The sequence below is a fragment of the Zosterops lateralis genome (genome assembly GCF_965231275.1).
Source record: "Zosterops lateralis genome assembly, chromosome: 1".
Classification (NCBI taxonomy): Eukaryota; Metazoa; Chordata; class Aves; order Passeriformes; family Zosteropidae; genus Zosterops; species Zosterops lateralis.
In genome coordinates this window covers 81,631,735-81,652,829 of record NC_139762.1, presented here as the reverse complement: position 1 = coordinate 81,652,829, position 21,095 = coordinate 81,631,735, and the positions used below count along the sequence as shown (strand labels likewise).

Here is a 21,095-nt window from a genome sequence, read left to right as displayed (position 1 = left end):
GACATTTCAGAACAATGACCCTGCCTTTGAGACATGTTATGGCTATAAAAGTACATACCAACATGTTCAAAACTTGGACACCTTTGTAGTGCAACCTGAAGGGGCATTACTACTCTCCAAAAGGGCAGGCAACTTCTCATCCTTAAGACACCAAATTCAAAGCAACTTTTAACACTTTGGTCTCTTAGCTCAGATGTATTTGAATGCATAGCTTTCACCATATAGACTAGGATTTCTCCATTGTTCACACATTCATATTGAAGTTACTACGGAAACAGACTGACCTTCCATGCTATTTTATAAGACAAACATGCACTTAACAGTAGCATATTAATAAAGTCTGGTTGCAACTGGAACAAACCCCCCCAGGCATTCATATCCTGCTTCTGGGGAGTCTGCAAAAGGTGACCAGGAAGAAAAGCCTTTCTAACTTTCAAATAATTCTAAAAGGATTTATACCTTCATTAAGAAGGAAAAATTAAGTCAAAAGCATAGTTTTTAATTGTTACAAATGAGGGGTGGTGGTATAACAAATCTGTAACAAGCACTCAGCAATATTTGTGACAATCTGTATCGCATCCAGATGCTGTAATTCAATTTAATTCCATCAATTTAATGTTAATAAAAACAAGCTACATGAGAACAGTAGAAAGAAAACTGGAGAGAAATCTTTCTGATCTGACTTCAGAGTTCTTGCCTAGCTTAGTTGGTATCTCTGGTGAACAGTTTCTTGTGGCTCTATTTATAGCTGCAGTTTCAGCTGAGCTGCTTTTTATAAATGGGCTTGCTATCTCTCTGTGCTCGGACTAAACTACAGAAAAGCACTTGCACAGTGGCAAGCAGGTCTCTGCTTAGGAAATTGATGTAAGGCAGCTGTTGGATTTTCAGTTCCACTGCTCACTAACATTGTGCTAATTTGGCCCATGCTACAGAAAAAAGAGGATCTTAACTGGTAGAGGGACATTATTAGATAAGCAGATGGAAATTGTCATAAATGATTAAAAAAAACCACCCACAGGAGTCTGCAGATTATAAAGCTTCCATGTATAAAGCTTCCACACTCACAAAGAAGTGGGAGTCTGTGTTTTTCAGTAGATTCGTGAAGGGAGAGTGGCGGCTACATAACAAGGATGAGACTTTTGTAGGCCTGAATTATTGCCTGGCTCCAAGATGCCTGAAACAATCAGTTAAGAAGATTTCTAGTCCTCTGAAAGCTGGGGGATTTAAAATAAATTTTGGATGTTTGGTAAAATTCAAGATGCCTGGGAGACTGTTACCGTGAAAGTGCTTACCAAAAGATACTGGTAGCAATAATAACAGTAATGCTGTGCCTACAGACAGTAGCTATAACTGTGGTTACAGAAACCAACTAAACCAAGCCACTCACGATCCCCAAGGACCACAGTAAGAAGCAGCATGGGCATAGTTAGATATATGTATATGATATGATATGCATAGATATATGTATCAAACCGTGGGGTCGATATCAAAACTCAGAGCCAAGTGCTACTAAGGCAGAGCAGTTTTACAGTCAGTCTGAAATTTACACCCAGGAGACACTTATTTTTAGTGTTCCTAACACAAGTAAGTATGTGAGAGAATTTTCCAACTGCATTGCCTGAAATGGCTACGTGTCCTATGCTGGATTCTGCACCTGGGATGTACGTACAAAGAAAGAGATGCTGGAAAGCAGTGTCATGGAAAGGGATCTGGGGCTCATGTTTGATGGCAAGTTGAACGTGAGTCAGCAGTGCCCTGGCAGCCAGGAGAGCCAAGTGTGTCCTGGGGGGCATCAGGCACAGCATCTCAGCCAGGCAAGAGAGGGAACTGTCCTGCTTTGGTCTCCACTGGTGGAGCCTCATCTTGAGTCCTGTGTGCAGGTTCAGGTGCCACAATTTCAGAAGATTAGGCTGTTAGAGAGTGTCCAGAGGAAGGCAGCAAAGATGGTGAAGGGTCTGGAGGGGAAGTCGTATGAGGAACAGCTGAGGTCCCTTGGTCTGTTCAGCCTGGAGGAGACTGAGGGGAGAGAGACCTCACTGCAGTTACAGCTTCCTCATGAGGGGAAGAGGAGGGGCAGGCACTGATCTCTGCTCTGTGGTGACCAGTGACAGCACCTGAGCTGAGGTGGGGAGGTTTAGGCTGGATATTATACAAAGGCTCTTCACCCAGAGGGTGGGTGTTGGAACAGGCTCCCTGAGGAAGTGGTCACAGCATCAAGCCTGAACAGGGTTCAAGAAGAGTGTGAAAGCCTGTGCCCGAGTACGTGAGCTGCTGTCCAAAGGGAGAAGCCCAAGTTCCTCAGACACTGGCTCCTTATTCTGGTGAAAATTCCATGCTGTGGTGTGGTTTTATTCAAATTACCCACTTAGAGGGGAGATTTGGGGCCTAGCGCAAGCTGCCAAAAAAGTCAGCCCCCTTCAGCCAGGCTTTGCTCCAACTTTCTTCCCCAACTTCCCCAACACAAAGCACCAGGGAGCTGGAGCCGCTGCAAGAGACTGAGACCAAAACTCCACTGTCGGGTGTCCAGGAATTCACACCTCAGGCTTGACAGAGCCCTGTGGAACGCCCGGAGCCCCCGCGCCCAGGGCCAGTTCCTGCCGGGCTGTGCCGGTTCCCGCCGGGCTGAGCCGGTTCCTGCCGGGCTGAGCCGGTTCCCGCCGGGCTGAGCCGGTTCCCGCCGGGCTGAGCCGGTTCCTGCCGGGCTGAGCCGGTTCCCGCCGGGCTGAGCCGGTTCCTGCCGGGCTGAGCCGGTTCCCGCCGGGCTGAGCCGGTTCCCGCCGGGCTGTGCCGGTTCCCGCCGGGCTGAGCCGGTTCCCGCCGGGCTGAGCCGGTTCCCGCCGGGCTGAGCCGTCGCCCGGTACCGGCGGCAGGACAGCATGGCCGCCCCGGAGCCGCGCACGGCCGGAGACATCGGGAGGCGCTTGGCACAGGAGGCGCTCGGCAACGCGCCGGGGAGGAGGCGGCCTGCCCTCGCTTCCTTCTCCGCCTTCAGCTTCATCCCGCCCAAACGGGAAGAGCCCCCGGAGCTCAGCTATTTCAGCCGGCCGCAGAAGGTGAGGGAGCGAAGGGGGCGAGCCGGGGACAGGCCGGAGCAGCCCGGGGCAGCGGGACAAGCTTTCCCCGTGGGTTTCTGTAGACCCCCTGCTCCGGCCCGGGGCAAAGGCTTGGCCCTCAGCATGAAGGACCTGGTCAGACAGGGGCCAAAAATCGTCAGAGCATCATAGAATGGATTAGGTAGGGAGGGACCTTGAAGATCGTACGGTTCCAATGCCCTGTCATGGGCAGAGATACCTTCCACTGGACCAGGCTGATCGAAGTCCCATCCAGCCTGGCCTTGAACACCTCCAGGGATGGGGCATCCCCAGCCTCTCTGGGCAGCCTGTTCTAGTGCCTCACCATACTCACTGTGAAGAATTTTTTTCTGATACAGAAATGTAAATGTGGCACATAAATCTCTATCACTAGGCTGTCTAAAGCCAAAATAACAGGTTTCACCATCAGAGGCCTTTGCGAAGTGTGTTTGCTACTTGTGGATGGCAAATGATGTTCAGGTCTTTCACTGGATAACAAGGGAGAAGCATTGTTTGCCAAGGATTGAGGATGAATAGGCCACTTGGTATCAATGAAATGTGAGGCATTTTTAGGAGGAACACTAGAAAAGACATCATCTGTCATTAGGGTTTGATGCAGCATCAGTGGATTTTGAGTGTAACATACACTCTTGGGAACCCTTTAATAAGAAACTTCTCCATTTTTGTATGAGGGAAAAGATTTTCCATGTAAATTGCATAAATTTTCCACATGGTCAGCTTTAGTAAAAGCAATGGAGCTACTCAAAACAATAATATCACCATATTCCTCCATAACTGAAAGCTTCTGAAGGTGGTACACTGCCACTCAACATGTAGTAACTCAAGTGTGCTGGCAGGGAGCCTCACTCCTCACTCTGCTGCATTATGTAACCATTTTTCCTCACTCTGTCCTCATATTTAAAATCAGAAATGAAAACAATCTTACACCTTCTGCCTCAGCTGAGCTACAGTTCCTGGGTGGTGAACTTTTCTATGAATGAGACATTGTCATATGAGACATTGAAGTTAACAGGTTTTTTTCTAAAAAAAAAAAAAAAAAAAAAAAAAAAAAAAAAAAAAAAAAAAAAAAGTATAAAAAAGTTCTGCAATGCCTATTATGTCAATGTAACATAGCAATGCTATGGGAGTTTATAACAATAAATACAAGCCATGAATCCTCTCCTCACCCTAAGTGATAAAGGTGCTGAATGCGCCAAGCACTGGGCAGCACTGACTGGTGGTCTGTGAGTGTTTGCAGGTCCTGTGTCCCTGGGATGTGGGCAGGGTACAGACCACAGCACTGTGCTGGGCATGAAACAAACAGCAAATTTCCTGCATTGGCCAGGTGGCCCTGCTAAAACACAACTAGATTTCAATATCAGACTCTTTGGTGTTGGTTCCAGCATTACTTTGGCAACGTGGTCTGACCCAAAGGTGAGCGGGCACAGTTGGTGCTGTGCTTCACAAAACAGGAGGGAAAGCACAACAAGAATAAGGCAAGGGCAGGTCAAAGAGGTGGCATGGTCCTCTGGGGGCTGGTGGAGCTCCCCAGTCTGCACAGAAGTAGCAGCCATATGGTAGAGCTTTTCCTTACCATGTAGTCTGCTTTCACACTCACAAGGGCCTGGTTTGTGAAAAATGCTGCTCCAGTGGCATGGAAACAAAAAGTGATAACAGCTGTTTAATAGGTTTCTTCACAGCCCAGTCCTTGGCCACAGGAGAGGAAGCAGATTCAACCCATTCTTCTGCACAATTTAGGAATCAGATAATTTGAATATTTTTTATTTATAGAGCAAAAGGAATCTCATTCCTTTTTGCAGCTTAAATACCTAAAATCAACCTTGTATCAGAGACTGAAGCAGAGAGAAGTAGTGAGAAGATGGGCTCATTGCATGGCCAGAAGCCAGAAGCTCCTGCCATTAAATCCCATGGCTGACAGTTGCTCCCTGGATTGCTTTACATAAATTACCATAGCCAGTGTGCCTGGTGTTTCCTCTTCTGAGATGTGGAGATAGTGATTACCTATTTTATCTGTGTCTGGAATACTAATGAATGCTTGCCAAGCATTTAGCTTTAGCAGCAGTACACATGAGTGCACATTTATCATCAGCTCTGTGTGACTCACTCGCTCTGATAGTTTAAGAAACAGCTCACCACCACCACCACCACCACCCAGGCCAACCAAGTTATCATTTACAACAAAGAGAAACAGCAGTAGAAAGTTATCAGTGTGTTGAGCAAAGGAGTGTTGTCTCTAGAAATCTGGCAGAAAATCTTAAACAGATATCTGGGACAGAGGTAGTTTTTGATATAACAGGCTGGCTGACTATCTGAGTTCCAGAAAGGATGAATTATCTGCTCTGACATGAGCAACAAATGACGTCTTACTCTGAAATGAGTAACAAACAATGCCACACGAATATCAGCAAAAAGTAAATAACATTTCTGGTGGTGAATACAAATTAAATGCCCACTGAATGAAACTGGTAGCATTTTTAACTGGTGGGGAGGAAAGGAAAAGTGAGGAAGCACAGACATAATCAAAATCATGTGCAGGGTGCCCTTGAACATTCCTGAAATCCTCTGAAGCTAGATGGTTTCTGAGAAGTGAATGGATAGATAGGTTAAATACAAAATAATCTCTCCTCTTGACAGAATCAAGTATTGCAGACACCTTTAGAAATAAACCCTGAAATTACAGCAGTGTCTCACTAGTGCTCTTAACTATGGTTTCCTTTTAATGGAACTATTAGAACCTTCCTGATCTGCCATGACTTGTCTATATTTGGAGAATACCACATTAATTTGAAAGACTGAAAGTACATGAGATTTTCAAATGTTGAATTGGACACACTGTAAAATTAGAGGAGAAAAAAAGCCCAACAAAATGCACCATTAACAAAGCCAATGATGATTGAGATGTTTAACAGAATACAGACCTTTTAATGAAGTTCAGTAGCAACTGGCAGCATATTTCAGTAGGGGATTTTTTTTTTTTTTTTTTTTTTTTTTTTTTTTTTTTTTCTTTGAAAACTTTTTTTAGTTTTGAAATTGCTTTGATTTCATTTATGAGAACTTCTTGATTGGCTTTCACATACACCTCTGTTAGAAGAGCAGATCTTTTATGTTACTTATTTCGATGCAAACTGTATCAACAGTTAAACAACTATATTATGGCTTGGGGTGTGCCTTATTTTCATGCCTGCCATATGTGTGCCATGCATAGCACTGGATCACAGGATTAGCACTGTGGCACGTTTCTCAGTTCTGCTCTAATCAGAAATTAAATTATGTTTATAATGCAGGGTACCTTTGTCTTTTTGAAAGTTCCTGTTTTGCTTTTACATAATTGTGCCAGATCATTTGACAAATACACAAATTTAGGGAGGAGAATATTAAATGCAGAAAATTAAAACAGATCAGTTAAATTTCCAAAATTACAATATATTACAGGGGGGAAAAATAAAGTAAATTGCCACAAGGGAGATTTCAGAGCTGAACAAACTTAATAAATGATACCATGTGTCATTAGGTAATTTTGCAAACTATTCAAAAGGACTGGCCCCAACTCCCTAATGAGGTCAATAATATTACAGTTTTCATCATCTAATGCCATATATGCACTGTTTAGGTATTGATATGACTACATGTATTCTGTAATCTGTGAAATAAAGCATTTGTGTGAATTAGCCATTTTTCCCCTTTTTTCAAGACAGGAGATTTTTTCACCTATGATGCCATTTTTGGAGAACCAGAAGGTTACGACCAATATCTTCCCCGATGTGACAGAAAACACGCAAAGGGTCGTGGCCTTAAAATTCATGAAGAGGTAACCCTTTGATAAATTCATAATTGTCTTTGTTTAAGTTTTATAATTTATATATTTTATATGGGTTTATATTTTAAACATAAGGTATGTGTTTTATACTTTTTGACATTACTGGATGCTATAGGTGTTGTTTTACTCTTTATAATGTAGCCCATTTGGTAAGAAAGGAATTGGAAGGAGGACATCATTGTGCTCAGCCTGCAGGTTTTGGAGAATGCTTTATCCCATGAAGACACCCTAATTAGCTCTTGTTCTTTCATATCCTGAAGATTTCCAGGTGACAAGACATATGCAAGTTAAAGTAAGGGGGAAGAGGAAAATCCTCTCTTGCAAAGTGCAGGGTGTACTCTGAACCATCTGTGCCCCTCTAAAAAAAGAGTTGTACTTCAGGTGGTTCTGCAGTTATTTCTGTGATGCTTAAAACTCTTTCCCCTGAGAGGACTGGATTCAGAAGCCATGACTTCACTGCTGTCCTCTGACACCCACCCTCTCTATGCCAGGATTTGCTGTGAAAGCCCAAGTCTCTGAAGCTGGTGAGTTTGTTAGGAAAATCTACACCCAATTGCCCTGCAGGAAGGAAATTCCTAGGGAGCTAGTGCCAAGGTGTGGTCAGTCAGGACACATGGGCATGCCTGGGAAAGGATGGGCAAGTATTTCAGACCAGCAGAATCTGGGTTTGATGTGCAGCCTGATAGGTAAATACTCCCTTGGAAACAGAAATACTATAATATATATGCATAAATGTATGTGTATGTATTTTTGCATGCAGCATTTGAATTATATATATCTAAGTGTCTGTGTATATAATTATATTTTTACATTCAAACACAAAACTACACATAGAGGCAGAGGCTGCCAAAAACCAAATGAAGGGTAACCTCTGTATACTAATGACCTCAAAATCCCAATGGGTTAATGGGATGTAAAAGTGATGGGTAGGCTAGGGATGGCTGCCCACTTTGATGGTTATACATTATAGAGAAGGAAGAAGGAAGAGTGACACAAGAGTTCAAATTACTCTAGTTCCTGTGCAATAAAATATTTTTTTTTCTGACAAAGCCCAATGTTTCTTGTTCGTCTCACTAGCAGTTACATATGCCAGACATTTCAGTGCAAGTGTGTAGCCACAGTGCCCTTCCTTCAACTTTATCAGACAATGCAGGAAGTATTAGATGCTCCCAAAGGAGGCCCAGGAGTTCCCATTAGCATCACCTGCTCATGCCTAATAACTCAACTGCAAATGTGTGCATGTATGTAAATGACTACTGCAATTATAAATTAAACTTTCTATTTAAACAAAACAAAGACAACCTTCCTCCCCTGCTACCAAGCCCAACCTCCAAGTGGGAAATCTATGTAGAAAGTTCATCAGTATAAAGTTACGGCTTTTTACTGAATTCTCGGATCAACAAAACACTTTCCTATTAGTTTTCTTCCTAGAGCAAACTTGTATGGGACAGAATTCATACCAGCTCTGCTGGGCAGTGCACACAAGGGACTGAGTAAACAGGTGTCCTTTAATCCAGCCCTTCAAATTAGCATGGACACACATCAAACCCACAGCTGTTTAATACTACAACATGATCCTCCTGCATGTGATGACACTCAACACTGGATACAAACAGTGCAGGTCACTTACTGAATTTCTCTTTAATTATCACAGTGAGCCTCTCAGGCTTTATATAATATAAACTAAATTATAAAATATAATAAATAAAAATACTACAAGTGACATCTTTCCAGTACAACACTGAAAGCAGGCAGAGTGAACCCACACAGTACACTGCTTTACTTGGAGTGGAAAAAAGGAATCCACTGCAAGTAAGCCCCTCATTTGCTGCAGACAGCCTGGGTGCACTCAGGGAATTCAAGAACACAGTGACAGGTCCTCAGTTTAGCTCCATGCAGCTGAGTGACTGCAGTGGAGTGCGTGCACAGGACTGCCATTGCTGATTCCAGTGCTAACAGTGCTAGAATTACACGCTGCGAGGGCGGGCAGCAGGATGCTTCCCAGACAACTGTTGGAAAATCTGAAACCCACTGAATGCCAAACACACCAAGATGAAATGCCAGTGTGCACAGTCAGTGCTGTGCTACCAAGGATGCTAAAAATTGGATCTTATTTATTTAAAAGGAACACTATTGGAATTACATACTGCTGCCTGTCATTAGCACTGTAAACTCTGAATTTCTAGCAAAATCTTTCTTGATGGTACAACGACTTTTTAGTTCCTCATTTTTCAATGTTTATCTGCAACTAGGGCAGAGGAGGAAATGCTCTTAATTTTGCCTGCAAGTCTTCTTGACTTGATTTTCATTCTGCTGGAGTTAAAAGTTGGTGTACTGAATAGCTTTTAATAGGTTGGAGTAAGATGGGCAGAAGAACTGGGGGATAAATGGTTGTTTTGAACTGAGCTTTTCTATTGAGTGGGTTAGTTAGTTAGTTAGTTAGTTAGTTAGTTCTGAATAGTTCATAGCATCTTTCCAAGAACCTCAGCTTCTCTCCATGAGGCTGGAAATGTCTGTTAGCTGACTGCCCTGCTATGAGATCCCTCCAATCTGTGCTGCCGCCTGTATCCTTGCAGGACATAAGTGCTGATTTGCTCAGGCAAATGTGCTTGCACTTGAACTATGGTGTGGCATCTGCATTTTGATTTGCCTTTTAGATACTATTTATATTATAAAACTAGAAAAACATAGCAGACCAAGGCTTACTGTGTTAGTCAGTGTGCAAACATACAAGCAGCCTGATAAATCGGAGACCTTTGGCTAGGGAAAGGAAAACAAACAAATCCTGTCTTTCCCTTCTGACTCGGTAGCTCCCTGTTGCTGTAACACAGGAAGGAACTGCTGATTGCAAATAGTGATTGCACAGGCAGTTAAAGTGCAGCTTACCTTAGTAAGCTTTAAGAACAAGCTTAAAATCTTTTCTTGGTCAGGCTGTTTTTCATCAAGTCCACTTCCATCATTGCAAAGCAGTTATTTCTGTAATCTTACAGCTACAAGTATTTTTAGTAAAACCTTTCATTGTGCAGGAATTAAGTAGTATATGCTTTATGTCATTCGGGGAAAGCTTGCATGGGCTAGTTGTTGCTCAGGGTTTTTCTTAGGCTTTGATTTTTTTTCATGCTGTGCTTACACTGAATTGTGCAAGCAGGGTAAGTGTTCCTGTAACAGGGGGCACAAATCTCTCCTATTTTTCAAAAGAATCATGCAACTCAATCCATAAGAAAAATAAAATCTGTGCTTTTCTAGCATTTAGTTTGCCAGTAATCACATGGTAATAATGTGCATGTGTATGTATTTGTGTAAAAAATTATCACTCCACAGCTCCATATCTTATCATCTGTCATGTAGTGACACACTCATGGTTTATTAAGATAAAAATAACATTAAAAACTAGGGCAGGGATAGAACAATCAGGGCACTAAGGAAACACACATCCATATAGCAGATGCTGTACAGTTCTGTCTGTTATTTTACCCCTGGCCACAGCACATTTAGCAATACCCTGTGATTTTCTTCTGAGGTGACTTTGGTGTTTTCACAGGAAAAGGCCAGAACGGTTCCTTTGTTGAGCTCTTCCGAGTATGGGAAGCGCGTCCATAAGCCCTTAGAGCCGGCGACCAGAGAGCACGCCAGGGTCTGCAGCCTGCACGCAGCAATCTACGGGGAAGGCAGCCGCCCTGCTCATTGAAAAAACCTTCTCCAGGCCTGCATCCATGGAAATCTCTTGTATCTGTCATCACCAGCAACATTTATCTGGGAAAAAAAAAAAAAAAAACTACTTTGAAAAGCAATATGGTGCTTTTGCCTTTTCTTCTACAGTTTAGTTAATGAGAATGATCTGGATTAAAAGTAGGGTGAAATAGCAGCTGCACTTTTTCTCATGCTAATTAAAATGCATGTCTTCTTACATTCTCATAAAAAGCTCATGAAGAGCAGCACCAACAAGAGCTTTTTAGAACATTTTAGGCACCAACGCTGGGAATGAGACCTGTTGGGTCAAAAGCTGTCTCTGCAATTCTGGGCACTGCTTCTATGTAAGCATTCATAGACCTAACATCTAAGCAAGCTTGACCCTCAAGGAATCAGTGGTCACAGATTTTTCAATCCTTACAGAGTTGCTAGAGAATTGTGAGACACTGTTTTATGTGCACAACAGCTGAAATAGATATTCAGCTCAGAATTTTCAAAAATGTATGGGCTTATGTGCTTAGCAGTTTCAGTAGACTTCAAGTGGAACTTGAGTTAAAAGGGACTTCTAAGCACTTAGCATTTGAAGAGACAAAATCTGGGTTTAGCTGAATTCAGACATTCATTTCACTGACTTCCACTATAGGAATGGTGTCTGACTGATTTAACAAGAAAAATCATCATTGGTTCTGTATCCAATCTGAAAAAAAAAAAGGGAAAAAAGACTAATTCTAGCAGAACAAGCACTAAATAATTTGGTGGAAAGGATGGAAAAAACACAAGAATTTGAGCAGTAGTCATTTAAAAAGAATGTTTAGCACAAATGTCTAAATCTGATTAAACATTTAATGCCTTGTACTTTCACGGAATCCAGTACTAAAATTTTAAGGTAATTTCAGGAGGAGTTTCTCCTGCAGAATATCCATCAGTTTGGATCTCAAGACTCATTGATCCTGTTGTTTAAAGCTGAGGCAGTATTGTTCAGAAAGGAGCAGCCAGAGTGATCATACCAAAAAAAGGACTGGAAGTCTACAGCTGTGACTGACACTGGTTTTGTCAGGTATTTAGACACAGGAATTCTGCATCATTTGTGAATACAGTGAGACACTTAGTGAAAAAAACAAAACAAAAAACTTCTTCATCTGGGACCTGAAAAAGTAGTAAATTAGGCAATCAATAGCAGAGAATATCAATGTGAGAAGCAGAGAATAGGAGCCCATTCTGAGAAGTGTTTGTTACTTTCATTATCCATGACCTGCAGTTCTTCAATGGGCTATGGACAAAAGGACATTAATGGCTACATTCCTTTTCAAAAATAAACACCTGGATAAACAAATTCAGCAGCATTAAATGAAAGGAATCATAATAATAACAAAGGGAGAAGGAAGTGTTTTCTAATATCACAATGTTTTTTCAAAAAATCTGTATCTAAGTTATACCAGTAAAGAATGAGATGGAATATGGCCATATTCTTAGGAGGTTATTTTTACTTTGGGACAGTCAGTACAAATTGCTTTTTTTAAGTAGCCTTACTATATTTACAAACCATCTGTGTTTGAAAACTTATTGGAAATCAAATTTGTTTGAGAATACCACCACCTTCTGGCCTGTGTGAGAAATAGCCATCACCAGTTCACTTCTGCCACAGAGAAAGTTAAACATCAAAACTCCAGTTTGAGTTTTCCTATCTCATTTCTTTGCTTATGTCACACCCTTCTCATCCCTACTCACTTTTGAAGGTCTTTCACAGGTTGTTCCTCCTGCTACTTGTTTCTCATTCAGTTCTCAATAGTTCAATTCTTTCTTCAGTCCTCAGTGTCAAAAGAACACTCTGGTAATTTCTTCAGTATTAGTGATAAATTCCTTATAAATTTAGTTTGCAAAGCCATTTCAGCTGCTCTTCTTCAATTTCTCTTGCTAGAATGACAAATTCTTAGGTTACTGATGTTCTGAGCTTACTATTACACTGTTGGAAAGCATCTTATTACCTTTTGTTGTTCCCTCACTTGTCAGTGTTGACATAGTCCTGTGAGGAAGGGTTTTGTACATGCAACAAACAACACAAACAGAATGGACAGCATAATACTGTAAATCATATGCAATGTAAATCATGTTCTGGATGTGGATTTTGTATCCAGTAATCTCCAGAGATTGTTGGGCCAATAGACAGACACTTGCAACTCACAAATTACTGACAGTAGCCTTGGAAGGAAAAAAATGGCCATCTTCTGTATCTACTGGTGAAATACACAGAATGTCAATTATGTGAAAGTTTCACCTTTTTTATATCAAAACAGTGAAAATCAAACTAGGAGAAGCTGGAAACTCTGCTTTGCTATTCCTAAATAGTGATTCCACACAGGGAGGAAGCACATGCTAACCAGAATATGTGTTTTGGTTATGGAATACATGGCAGTTCAAGTATACATGATGTGATCAGAACCAAAGCTCTCCTGTTTTCTCTTCATTTCCAAAAGCAATGCACTGACCCAGCTTAGGGCACACTTGCTCTGACTGAAGTGGGTACTGGTTCTGATTCTCAGTTCCAGAATTTCTGTTCATAAAAAAAGAGGGCTGCTAGGGGACATGAGTCTTCCGAACTTCAGAGTGTAGAGTTCCTGCAACCTGGAGGAACTCTGGAGTGCATACATGACCACAGTATGGGGTCATTTAGACAGCTAAAACATTTAGACAGTTTAGCTAAAACTGCCACCAAAGACAAAACTACAAAAGACTGTACCTGGAAAGTTGGGTGGTCCCACAGAGTTGGTTGTACAAGTCCATTATTCTGTGGCAGCTGTTACTTTACAAAGTAAAGAAAATCCTTTTTATTCAAAATGCTCTCATTTTCTGTAAGGCATTGCTATTTATTGAACAGCACTCTACATCTCTTAAGTAAAACCAATAAGCCAATACTGCTTCTGCAACTACTTCACATTTTAGTTCTATGAAACACTTGGGAAATTACGTGAGCAGCTGTAAGTAAATGGCACAATTTCTTCTTATATTGTCAAGAAAAAGGCCTTATTAGTAGGTATTCTATAGACATATTATGTACATTCAGACTGCCTGGTATCCTTCAATAGTCACATGTGGCTGTTTGCAGCTGTGAATTAGAACCAGTTAAAAATACAAGGGAAAAGCAGCACTGACTGTCTGGCATTTATATCTGTAAACTGGTAATAAGTATTGACACAAATTTTAAGAAAATATGATGCTCTTTATTACTCTTTACATGTCCATTGTTCCAAATATTGGAAGGTTTCACACTCAGAAGCTCAAATTTTCTGAGGTGGAGATATTTAGAAAAAATACTTTTTCTTCCATGCAGAGAGTTCACAATTTGTAGTATAGAAGGCCAGCCTGTGATCCAGTAGTATTCTCCAGTGTCAGTTGCTGAGTCCATATGTACAAGGAAAGATTTTTTTGTGTAGATAATCTGCCATTTTTCTGGTATTTTCTAGACTTTCTATCTCAAAAAATGGAATCTGGAAACAAAACAAAAATGATAGCTGGAAATACCTTTTAGCAAACAACTGGTTAAGACCGATGTTCATTAAGCAGATGCAAAATTACACATCACATACATTTTTTGTTTTAAAATTAAAGATTTAATCCTAAATGTACTATTGATCTGTAAATGACCCGAGTAGAGATTACTGTAAAAAAAGTGATATCTATTATTTAGTTTAAACTAAGCTAAACATTATGGAGTTAGGCTTATGTAATAAGTGATAAGTGGAAAATAAAATCTCAAGAAACTAAAAGTAACATTTTCATTCAAAATACGTTTAAAGAAAAATACACCTCTATTAATTCAACAGGCAAAATAAGGGTTATACTCTGTTGTGGAAATATTGTTTACAATACAAATCAGCTCCTTTTATTTAACTCCTCTTTTTAAACTCCAAACCTTTTAAAAAAGGTATTTAATTAAAAATTCCAATTTTAATGAACTCTTACATAACATTTTCCTTTAATTCAAGATTTGAATCTCAATCACTGAAGAAAAGTACTCTTCCAAACAGCAACTATATGGCAAAACACACAGACAGAATACACTAACTGATCTGAGGAAGAAAAAGGTATTTCTTTGCACCCTCAAAAAGGCAAAAACTAAGCAGAGAGAACCAACCTAATATAGAACAAACAAGACTACATCTGCTTTAGGAATTAATTGAAACTACTGTTTTAAGTATTGCAATTTTTTTTTTTACTTGTTTTCTTAGTCAGAGCAAAAGTAAATCACTGTCTTTGGACTTTACCTGCACAACTTCATAACCAAGTAACTGAAGATGTCTCTGTTTAATAGCTTCTTCTCCCAAGAGATTGTGGCTATGAGCACAAAATCTATTCTGGCCATCAACACACAGGGCAATTCTAAAATTAAGCATAAGTGTTGTATAAAAAAAAAAAAAAACAAACAAAACAAACAAACAAACAAACAAACAAACAAAAAAACCCCCAACCAACCCGCAACAGTTATTTTAATCACCACAACTACTGCAGCTCCCAAGAAGCATGAGACAGTACCTCCCTCTTACACCTCACTGATTCAAATGTAGATGGGAGTTACCTCATTCAGGATAATTTAAATCACTCAGTTTAAGGAGGGAGGCAAAACCCTGAAACTTAGTGAAACTGATCTGAAAAGCTTTTTTATTTGCTCTGAACAAAAATTACCATGCAAGTTAATGAGAATTGGATATTTTTAATGCTGTGATTAGTAAGCTGTTTTGAATTCTTCTAGAAAGAAAAACATAAAATACCTTGTCTCAGCTATAAAAAATTTCAGCAGCTAAATTTAACTTGCTAATTTACCTATTAAATCCATTAGAGTTCAAGCTGAGTTTAAGCTATGTTTGTTTTAAGTTAAATCTGTACATATGGTTGGCATCATGGATTATGATTTTATTTTTTCTTCTGGGTGATAAAAATCCCATCAATTTAAACCAAGATTTGTATATCTATTGTTAAAAAGTTGCTTAAATTTTCAATATGTTGAGTATATTGTGGCTTTATTTACTTTATGAAAGCTATTACTTAAAAAGAAACATTAAAGCTCATTCTTAAGCATTTAAGGGGGTCTTGGAAAGAACTTGTATTAGTCTCTGAGTCTTGTGAAGACTGGTTTCAGCTTAAAGCACAACAGAAAGTTATGGTGGAGAAAGCCTAACCTCTTCAAAGACTTTTGCTTTATTCAAGGCAGTGCAGTTGCAAATACCACAGGCAGGTTGCTTAACTTTGTATCCAAGCCTTCCCAAAGTAACCTTTGTTTAGCATACGTATAAACACCTATGCATTTCTCAAGGAAAAATAACCAGCATCTGTAGTAAATATCCTTATTTTGCAGGATTCTTTGCAGAAGTAAATTTGTGAAATCAAACTGGCCTAAACTCTGTTAAATCTGTGCAAATACACTCAGAATTTAGTTTGAACTTGAAAATTAATTACAGAATATCAGAATAGACTGCTATAATCCAAATAAGGATAACTTGATTCTGACTGTCACTGGGTAAAAAGACCAACCATCTGACACTGTACAGTCGGGTGGCAAAACATTGAGCAAAAACCCAGATTGTTAATTTTTTCTTTTTGCCAGTGGTTTCAGTGTGAGATTTGAACTTTGTTGAAGTCAATGGCAAAAATACAAATAGCTTAATTTTTGCCAGGTTTTCACCCTATATGCTCTTCTTTAATGTAAATCCACATTTTACCAGCGGTTTCTTTTGTTGTCTTACCGTCTGTGTACCTCTTCAACTTGGGCCGCGGGCAATACAAGACCTTCTTCATCTAATTTAATCTCAATATCTTGTGAATATGAAAAAAGAAGTGACATTGAAAGTCATTTCTTGTAACAAACTTTCTACTTTAATTCTCATCCTCTCAGAGTTGTTTTATTAAATAACTATAATACTATCACAATTTTTTATTTTTTTTTTTAGTCACAGAGACTGGCAAAAGTTGTATAGATTTAACAAGAATGAGTGATAATTGGTAACAGTTCAGCCTTTCATAATGGTCACAAGCAAAGTAGCATTCCAAGTCCACTAAAAACTGTAATGCAGTTAAATGGCACTTTGCTGTGCTAGCTAGGGTCTCTGGAATTTTGAGAACTTTGGGGAGAGACACACTCTCTCCCTCTGCTAACTTCAACATTCTCGTGAAAGCTGACATGCAGAATAATTACGGAATCATCTCCCTTTTTTATTTTTTTAAAATCCCTGTGACATCCATGGTGTTCAAGACTCACTTCCCTCAACATCTTATTATCATCCACTCCTCCTGGGCATGTGCCTTTCCTCATCACTGCCTTCTGTGTTTCCTGCACACAACACTTTGTTTTGCTCACTCCTGTCTTACAACCCACAAAGCCCCACAAACTGTGTCATCAGCAGTTCTCACTGAGGGGAGAGGAGCCCAGCTGAGCAGGGCACATGGCTGACCACCTTCCTTTCTCTACTCACCACTGAAACAGGGAGATCAGGCAAGTGACATTGCCTCATTTTGCTTTACATGATACAAATTGTTTAATGCATAAGGAGCTGGTAATAAAAACACAGAATACAAGCAGCTGTTTTCAATGCAGACTGGCTGTGTAAATACCAATTCATACTGCACTGCTTTTCTCTCCATTTTCCTTTCTCTGACTCTGAAAATTATTTATTTAAAGTTCCCAAACTTCAGATCTTTTACAGAAATTTGTATCCCAGTTAACTTTTTCTGTATTTGCAGAATTTAGAATGCCCACAAAGGAAAAGAAAGCTTTGGCACCATACACACACATATTTAATTATTAATTGAAAGAAATGATACTTACCAACTACATAGAAATACGGTGTTGATACCTCTGATGCAAAATATATTCTTTTTTTCAGTAAATAAAGTAATCCTGTCTTCACCCTTTTAAAGAGGTGAACATCGAGAGAACTGTGAAGCATGGGACAGGCTTTTACTTGGTACTTTGAAAGAAGTTTTGGACCCTGGATAAGGACAGAAAAACAAATAGAAAAAGGGAGATAATTTTTTGTAATTACTTCATATTAACATAGCAAAATGTATTCTGTGCATTTCAAAGCCAAGTCTATTGAGAGACCTACAGTCTGAGGTATGATCTGCTGGAAACTTAAAATCACCCAAACAACCACCAGAACATCCTCAGGAAGCTTCAATGCTGTCATGTTCATGAGGAACACACAGGTGTTTCCATTCATATGAATACATCAAGTCATTCAATCATGTAGAAACGCTCCATATTTTAATCAAGGCAAGTTGATTTGTCAAATTCCAATGCTTTTTATGGGAAATACATGCAACTAAGTATAAACAGGGCTCTAATGACCTTATCACCTCATGTTAACATCACTTCTGGTTTCACATGTACTGTACCTCATAAAATGGGCACTCCAAGGTGACAGTCAGAAAAAGCTGGGTTAGCTGGGACATAACAACTCTGTTCAAACCAGGTGGCTGAGCTGAAACAACAACATTCAGGTTTTCAGGTGTGTCTTCAACAAAGTATCTTTACACAAATCATATCCAGAAGTCAGGAAAAGCTATTCAGTATAATGTGCAGAAAAGCTACTTAATCATTAAAATTTTCAGTAACTGTTTAAATGAACAGAAAGGTCAGTATGAAATTACATAGGTAGAAAAATGAGAAAATTATTTACAGAAATATCGACACAAAAATATAAAACCAGCAAGATCTTAGTTAAAATTGTCATATTCTTTCACAAAAAAAAGAGGATCCAAGAGATATCCAAAGGACATTCTACATAGAAGAATAAATTTGGGTGGAGGTCTTAGATAAATATCTCCTTATAACCACGTTTCCCCAAGTTATAACCTCAGAATCTCATTGTTTCACTTTTTTTCTTTTTTACAAGCTGTGGATAATATCAAATAATTTCTGGAGATTTGTCTGCTTTGTAAAAATCAACTCCTTCAGGTATTTCGCATTGTTGAAAAATTAAGTGACCAAAATTTCTAATCACTTTGAAAACTTTAGCTTAATTTTATTAATAGAGCAATCTCAGCTGAAATCTTACTAAGTCAGTCATCTTTCTGGAATAGCTTACATCTCTTTACAATGACCCTAAAAATGTTTTAGTATCAAATAGAGAATAAGTCATCAAAATGATGTGTTGTTCATAAGATATCTGTCCAAAAACATTGAAATGTGCAATAATTAGAGCCAAGAATGGGCTATCACGTGGGGGAAGTCCTAGCATCCTGTATTAGACAAAGGACAAATATGGGGAACACCAGGTGACTGTTTTTTACAAAACCAGGATTAACTGAAATAATTCTTTTAAGGGAATTCAAGTCTGTATTTTAGAACTGTACAGTGCAATTTTCAAACGCAGCTAAATGACATAACATGAAAGACAATGGCAACTGTGACAAGGAAGCAACAGCCTTTGGTCTCCCGATCACTATTTTCCAGTCACTTAGATTTGACAAATTAAAGTGATAAAAAATAAGTGCTTGACAAGAGACAACCTACATAAATGGAAAAAATGTGGAACATCCCAGGAGAAATTCTGGTCCTTACCTTGAAGCTTTTGCAGAAAGTAGGGACTAAATATTTTTGGCAGAAAATTTATTGGATAACGTTGAATAAGGACACAGGAGTGGAGCAGGTTCAGCAAGGTGTGAGACTGGAAGTGCCTCAGGCGGGTATGCAGCACAGCTTCAAGCTTCCTAAACAAGGAAGAAGCACTTGGAGGCAGGTAGTTAAGAGTCCCAAATGGGATAATATAAGCAGCAATCTGGTCAGGGGTAAGTCTGTCAGCATTGGAAATGAAACCTTCTGCCACTGCATCAAAGATGGGCTTTGAAAGGATCATCTTTTTGCAGCAATAATGCATGACCTTGCTGACTGTTTGAGGATGCATGGTGAGGATGGACTCGGGGATGTGTCTTTCCAGTGCCTCTGTAAATATTTGCAATTTTTGCCCGAAGTATAGGAAAGCTTCCAGTACATTTACCAGTTCATGATCTGTGAAATAGGGAACATGCTTCACTGAATGTTTACACAGTGCAGTGACTAAGAGAACTGCCCGAGTCTGACGAAGAACCACCAGTGAATTCAGTATTACACTTGTAAAGTTTGGGCTTAGCTGAGAAACTGTGTGGAAAGTGACACTGTTCAGCCTGTTCAGCAAGTTTTGGCACTGTTTCCTGTCCCTCACAGTCACTTGGAGTATCCTGTAAACCATAGCTATTTCCCTGGGACTCCACCTCCTAAAGTCTCTTTCTTGCATGTGGTTCACAATTTGTTCCAGCGTGGCACAACTTGGGCCTTCCAACTCCAGCAAACTCTCTCCAAGAGAGCACAGATGTTCAGCAGTCAGCTGTCCCCTGCCGAGCCGCTCCTGGCTCTCCGAAATCAGGCTCGTCATCAGCGTGCTCTGCGGATCTATACGCAGCTTTACCAAAGCCTGCAATGCCTTCAGCAGCCCCGTGCTTGACAGTTTGGAGGATTCAAATTCAAACTGGAAGCACAATGCCCGGAAAACTTCATTCTCTACCAGTGCAGGGTTTTTAAGACCATTGTCATCCACCTCAACTTCAGAAATCCTCTGCAGGGCTCCTGCGGCCATAGTATCAGACATGGCCTCTAGAGAGCTAAGAAAGTAAAAAATGTCTTTTGAGGTACAAAGGTTGTTCAACTTCTTGAAAAATAATTTTTCATCCATCCACACGTTATTTGATTTAGTACAGTTCCTGATATCACCACAAAGATGCACAGCTTCATAAACAGAAAGTGGCTGCGTCTGCAGTTGTACATGTTTTTTCCTAGAAGACAGATACTGAGATTTATCTTTGACACACAGCATCCTCATGGTCACGGAGCTACAGTTTCGGGGTTTTCGCTGCCCCCTGATGAAGTTCAACCTTTTGCTTAGGGTTATCAAAACAGACCTGCTTGCTGGTGTGCTGGATAAATACAACTGGAAACTTTTTCGGCTAATTAAAGCCATATTGAATCAAGCGAGTCCTAAAATGATATCTAGGGGAAGAAAAACAGATATACAATCTGGGAAATAGCACCAGGGCCACTAAAATGCAAAAAAACCCCACAACCCAAATCCTTCCGGTGGCTGGAAAGATGGGTACGACCCCTCTCCCAGGACTAGGAGCACAAGGCACTGCAGAGAGCAGAACGGCCGGGAGCGGCCAGGCCTGTGTGCCGGGCTGCCCCGCGTTCCGCAAGGACACTCCGGCAGCCGAACGGGGGACGGACACGAGCGTTCCCCGGGCGGGAGCGGCCGGGGCGGCACCGCCGGGGCCCCTCCGTCCCCCAGCCCCTACTGCTGGTACTGCCGCGGGCCGGGGCCGCGCTGCTCCACCCCGGGGACACCGGGCCGTGCCGGGGCAGTGCCGGCGGCCTCACCTCGCCGGCCTCACCTCGGCGGCCATCACGGGCGGCGCGGCGCCTGCCGGGACCTTCCGGCGCCGCCCTCGGCCCGCCCCGCTCTCCCCGCTCCGCT

At 40.7% G+C, this 21,095-nt stretch overlaps 2 protein-coding genes across 3 annotated transcripts; one reads left to right on the top strand and one right to left on the bottom strand.

Annotated features, from left to right (window-relative positions):
• Positions 1-2,876: 2,876 nt before the first annotated feature.
• CFAP90 (cilia and flagella associated protein 90) lies at positions 2,877-13,266 on the top strand (the record flags this gene model as incomplete). The annotated part of the gene is made up of 3 exons (XM_083856280.1): positions 2,877-3,053; positions 6,784-6,900; positions 10,451-13,266. 3 exons carry the CDS (start codon positions 2,877-2,879, stop codon positions 10,595-10,597), a joined length of 441 nt encoding a protein of 146 aa, XP_083712406.1. The 3' UTR covers positions 10,598-13,266.
• Positions 13,267-13,600: 334 nt separating this feature from the next.
• Positions 13,601-21,058, bottom strand: FASTKD3 (FAST kinase domains 3). 2 transcript variants are annotated; one of them, XM_083865486.1, is made up of 7 exons: positions 21,013-21,058; positions 19,154-20,614; positions 17,986-18,071; positions 17,417-17,579; positions 16,338-16,407; positions 14,862-14,976; positions 13,601-14,084 (listed from the first exon to the last, which is right to left on the bottom strand). In XM_083865486.1, exons 2-7 carry the CDS (start codon positions 20,583-20,585, stop codon positions 13,986-13,988), a joined length of 1,965 nt encoding a protein of 654 aa, XP_083721612.1. In that variant the 5' UTR covers positions 20,586-20,614; positions 21,013-21,058; the 3' UTR covers positions 13,601-13,985. The 2 variants fall into 2 exon arrangements, with proteins under 2 accessions (XP_083721612.1, XP_083721611.1); XM_083865485.1 differs by having other exon boundaries at positions 20,999-21,055.
• Positions 21,059-21,095: the final 37 nt, after the last annotated feature.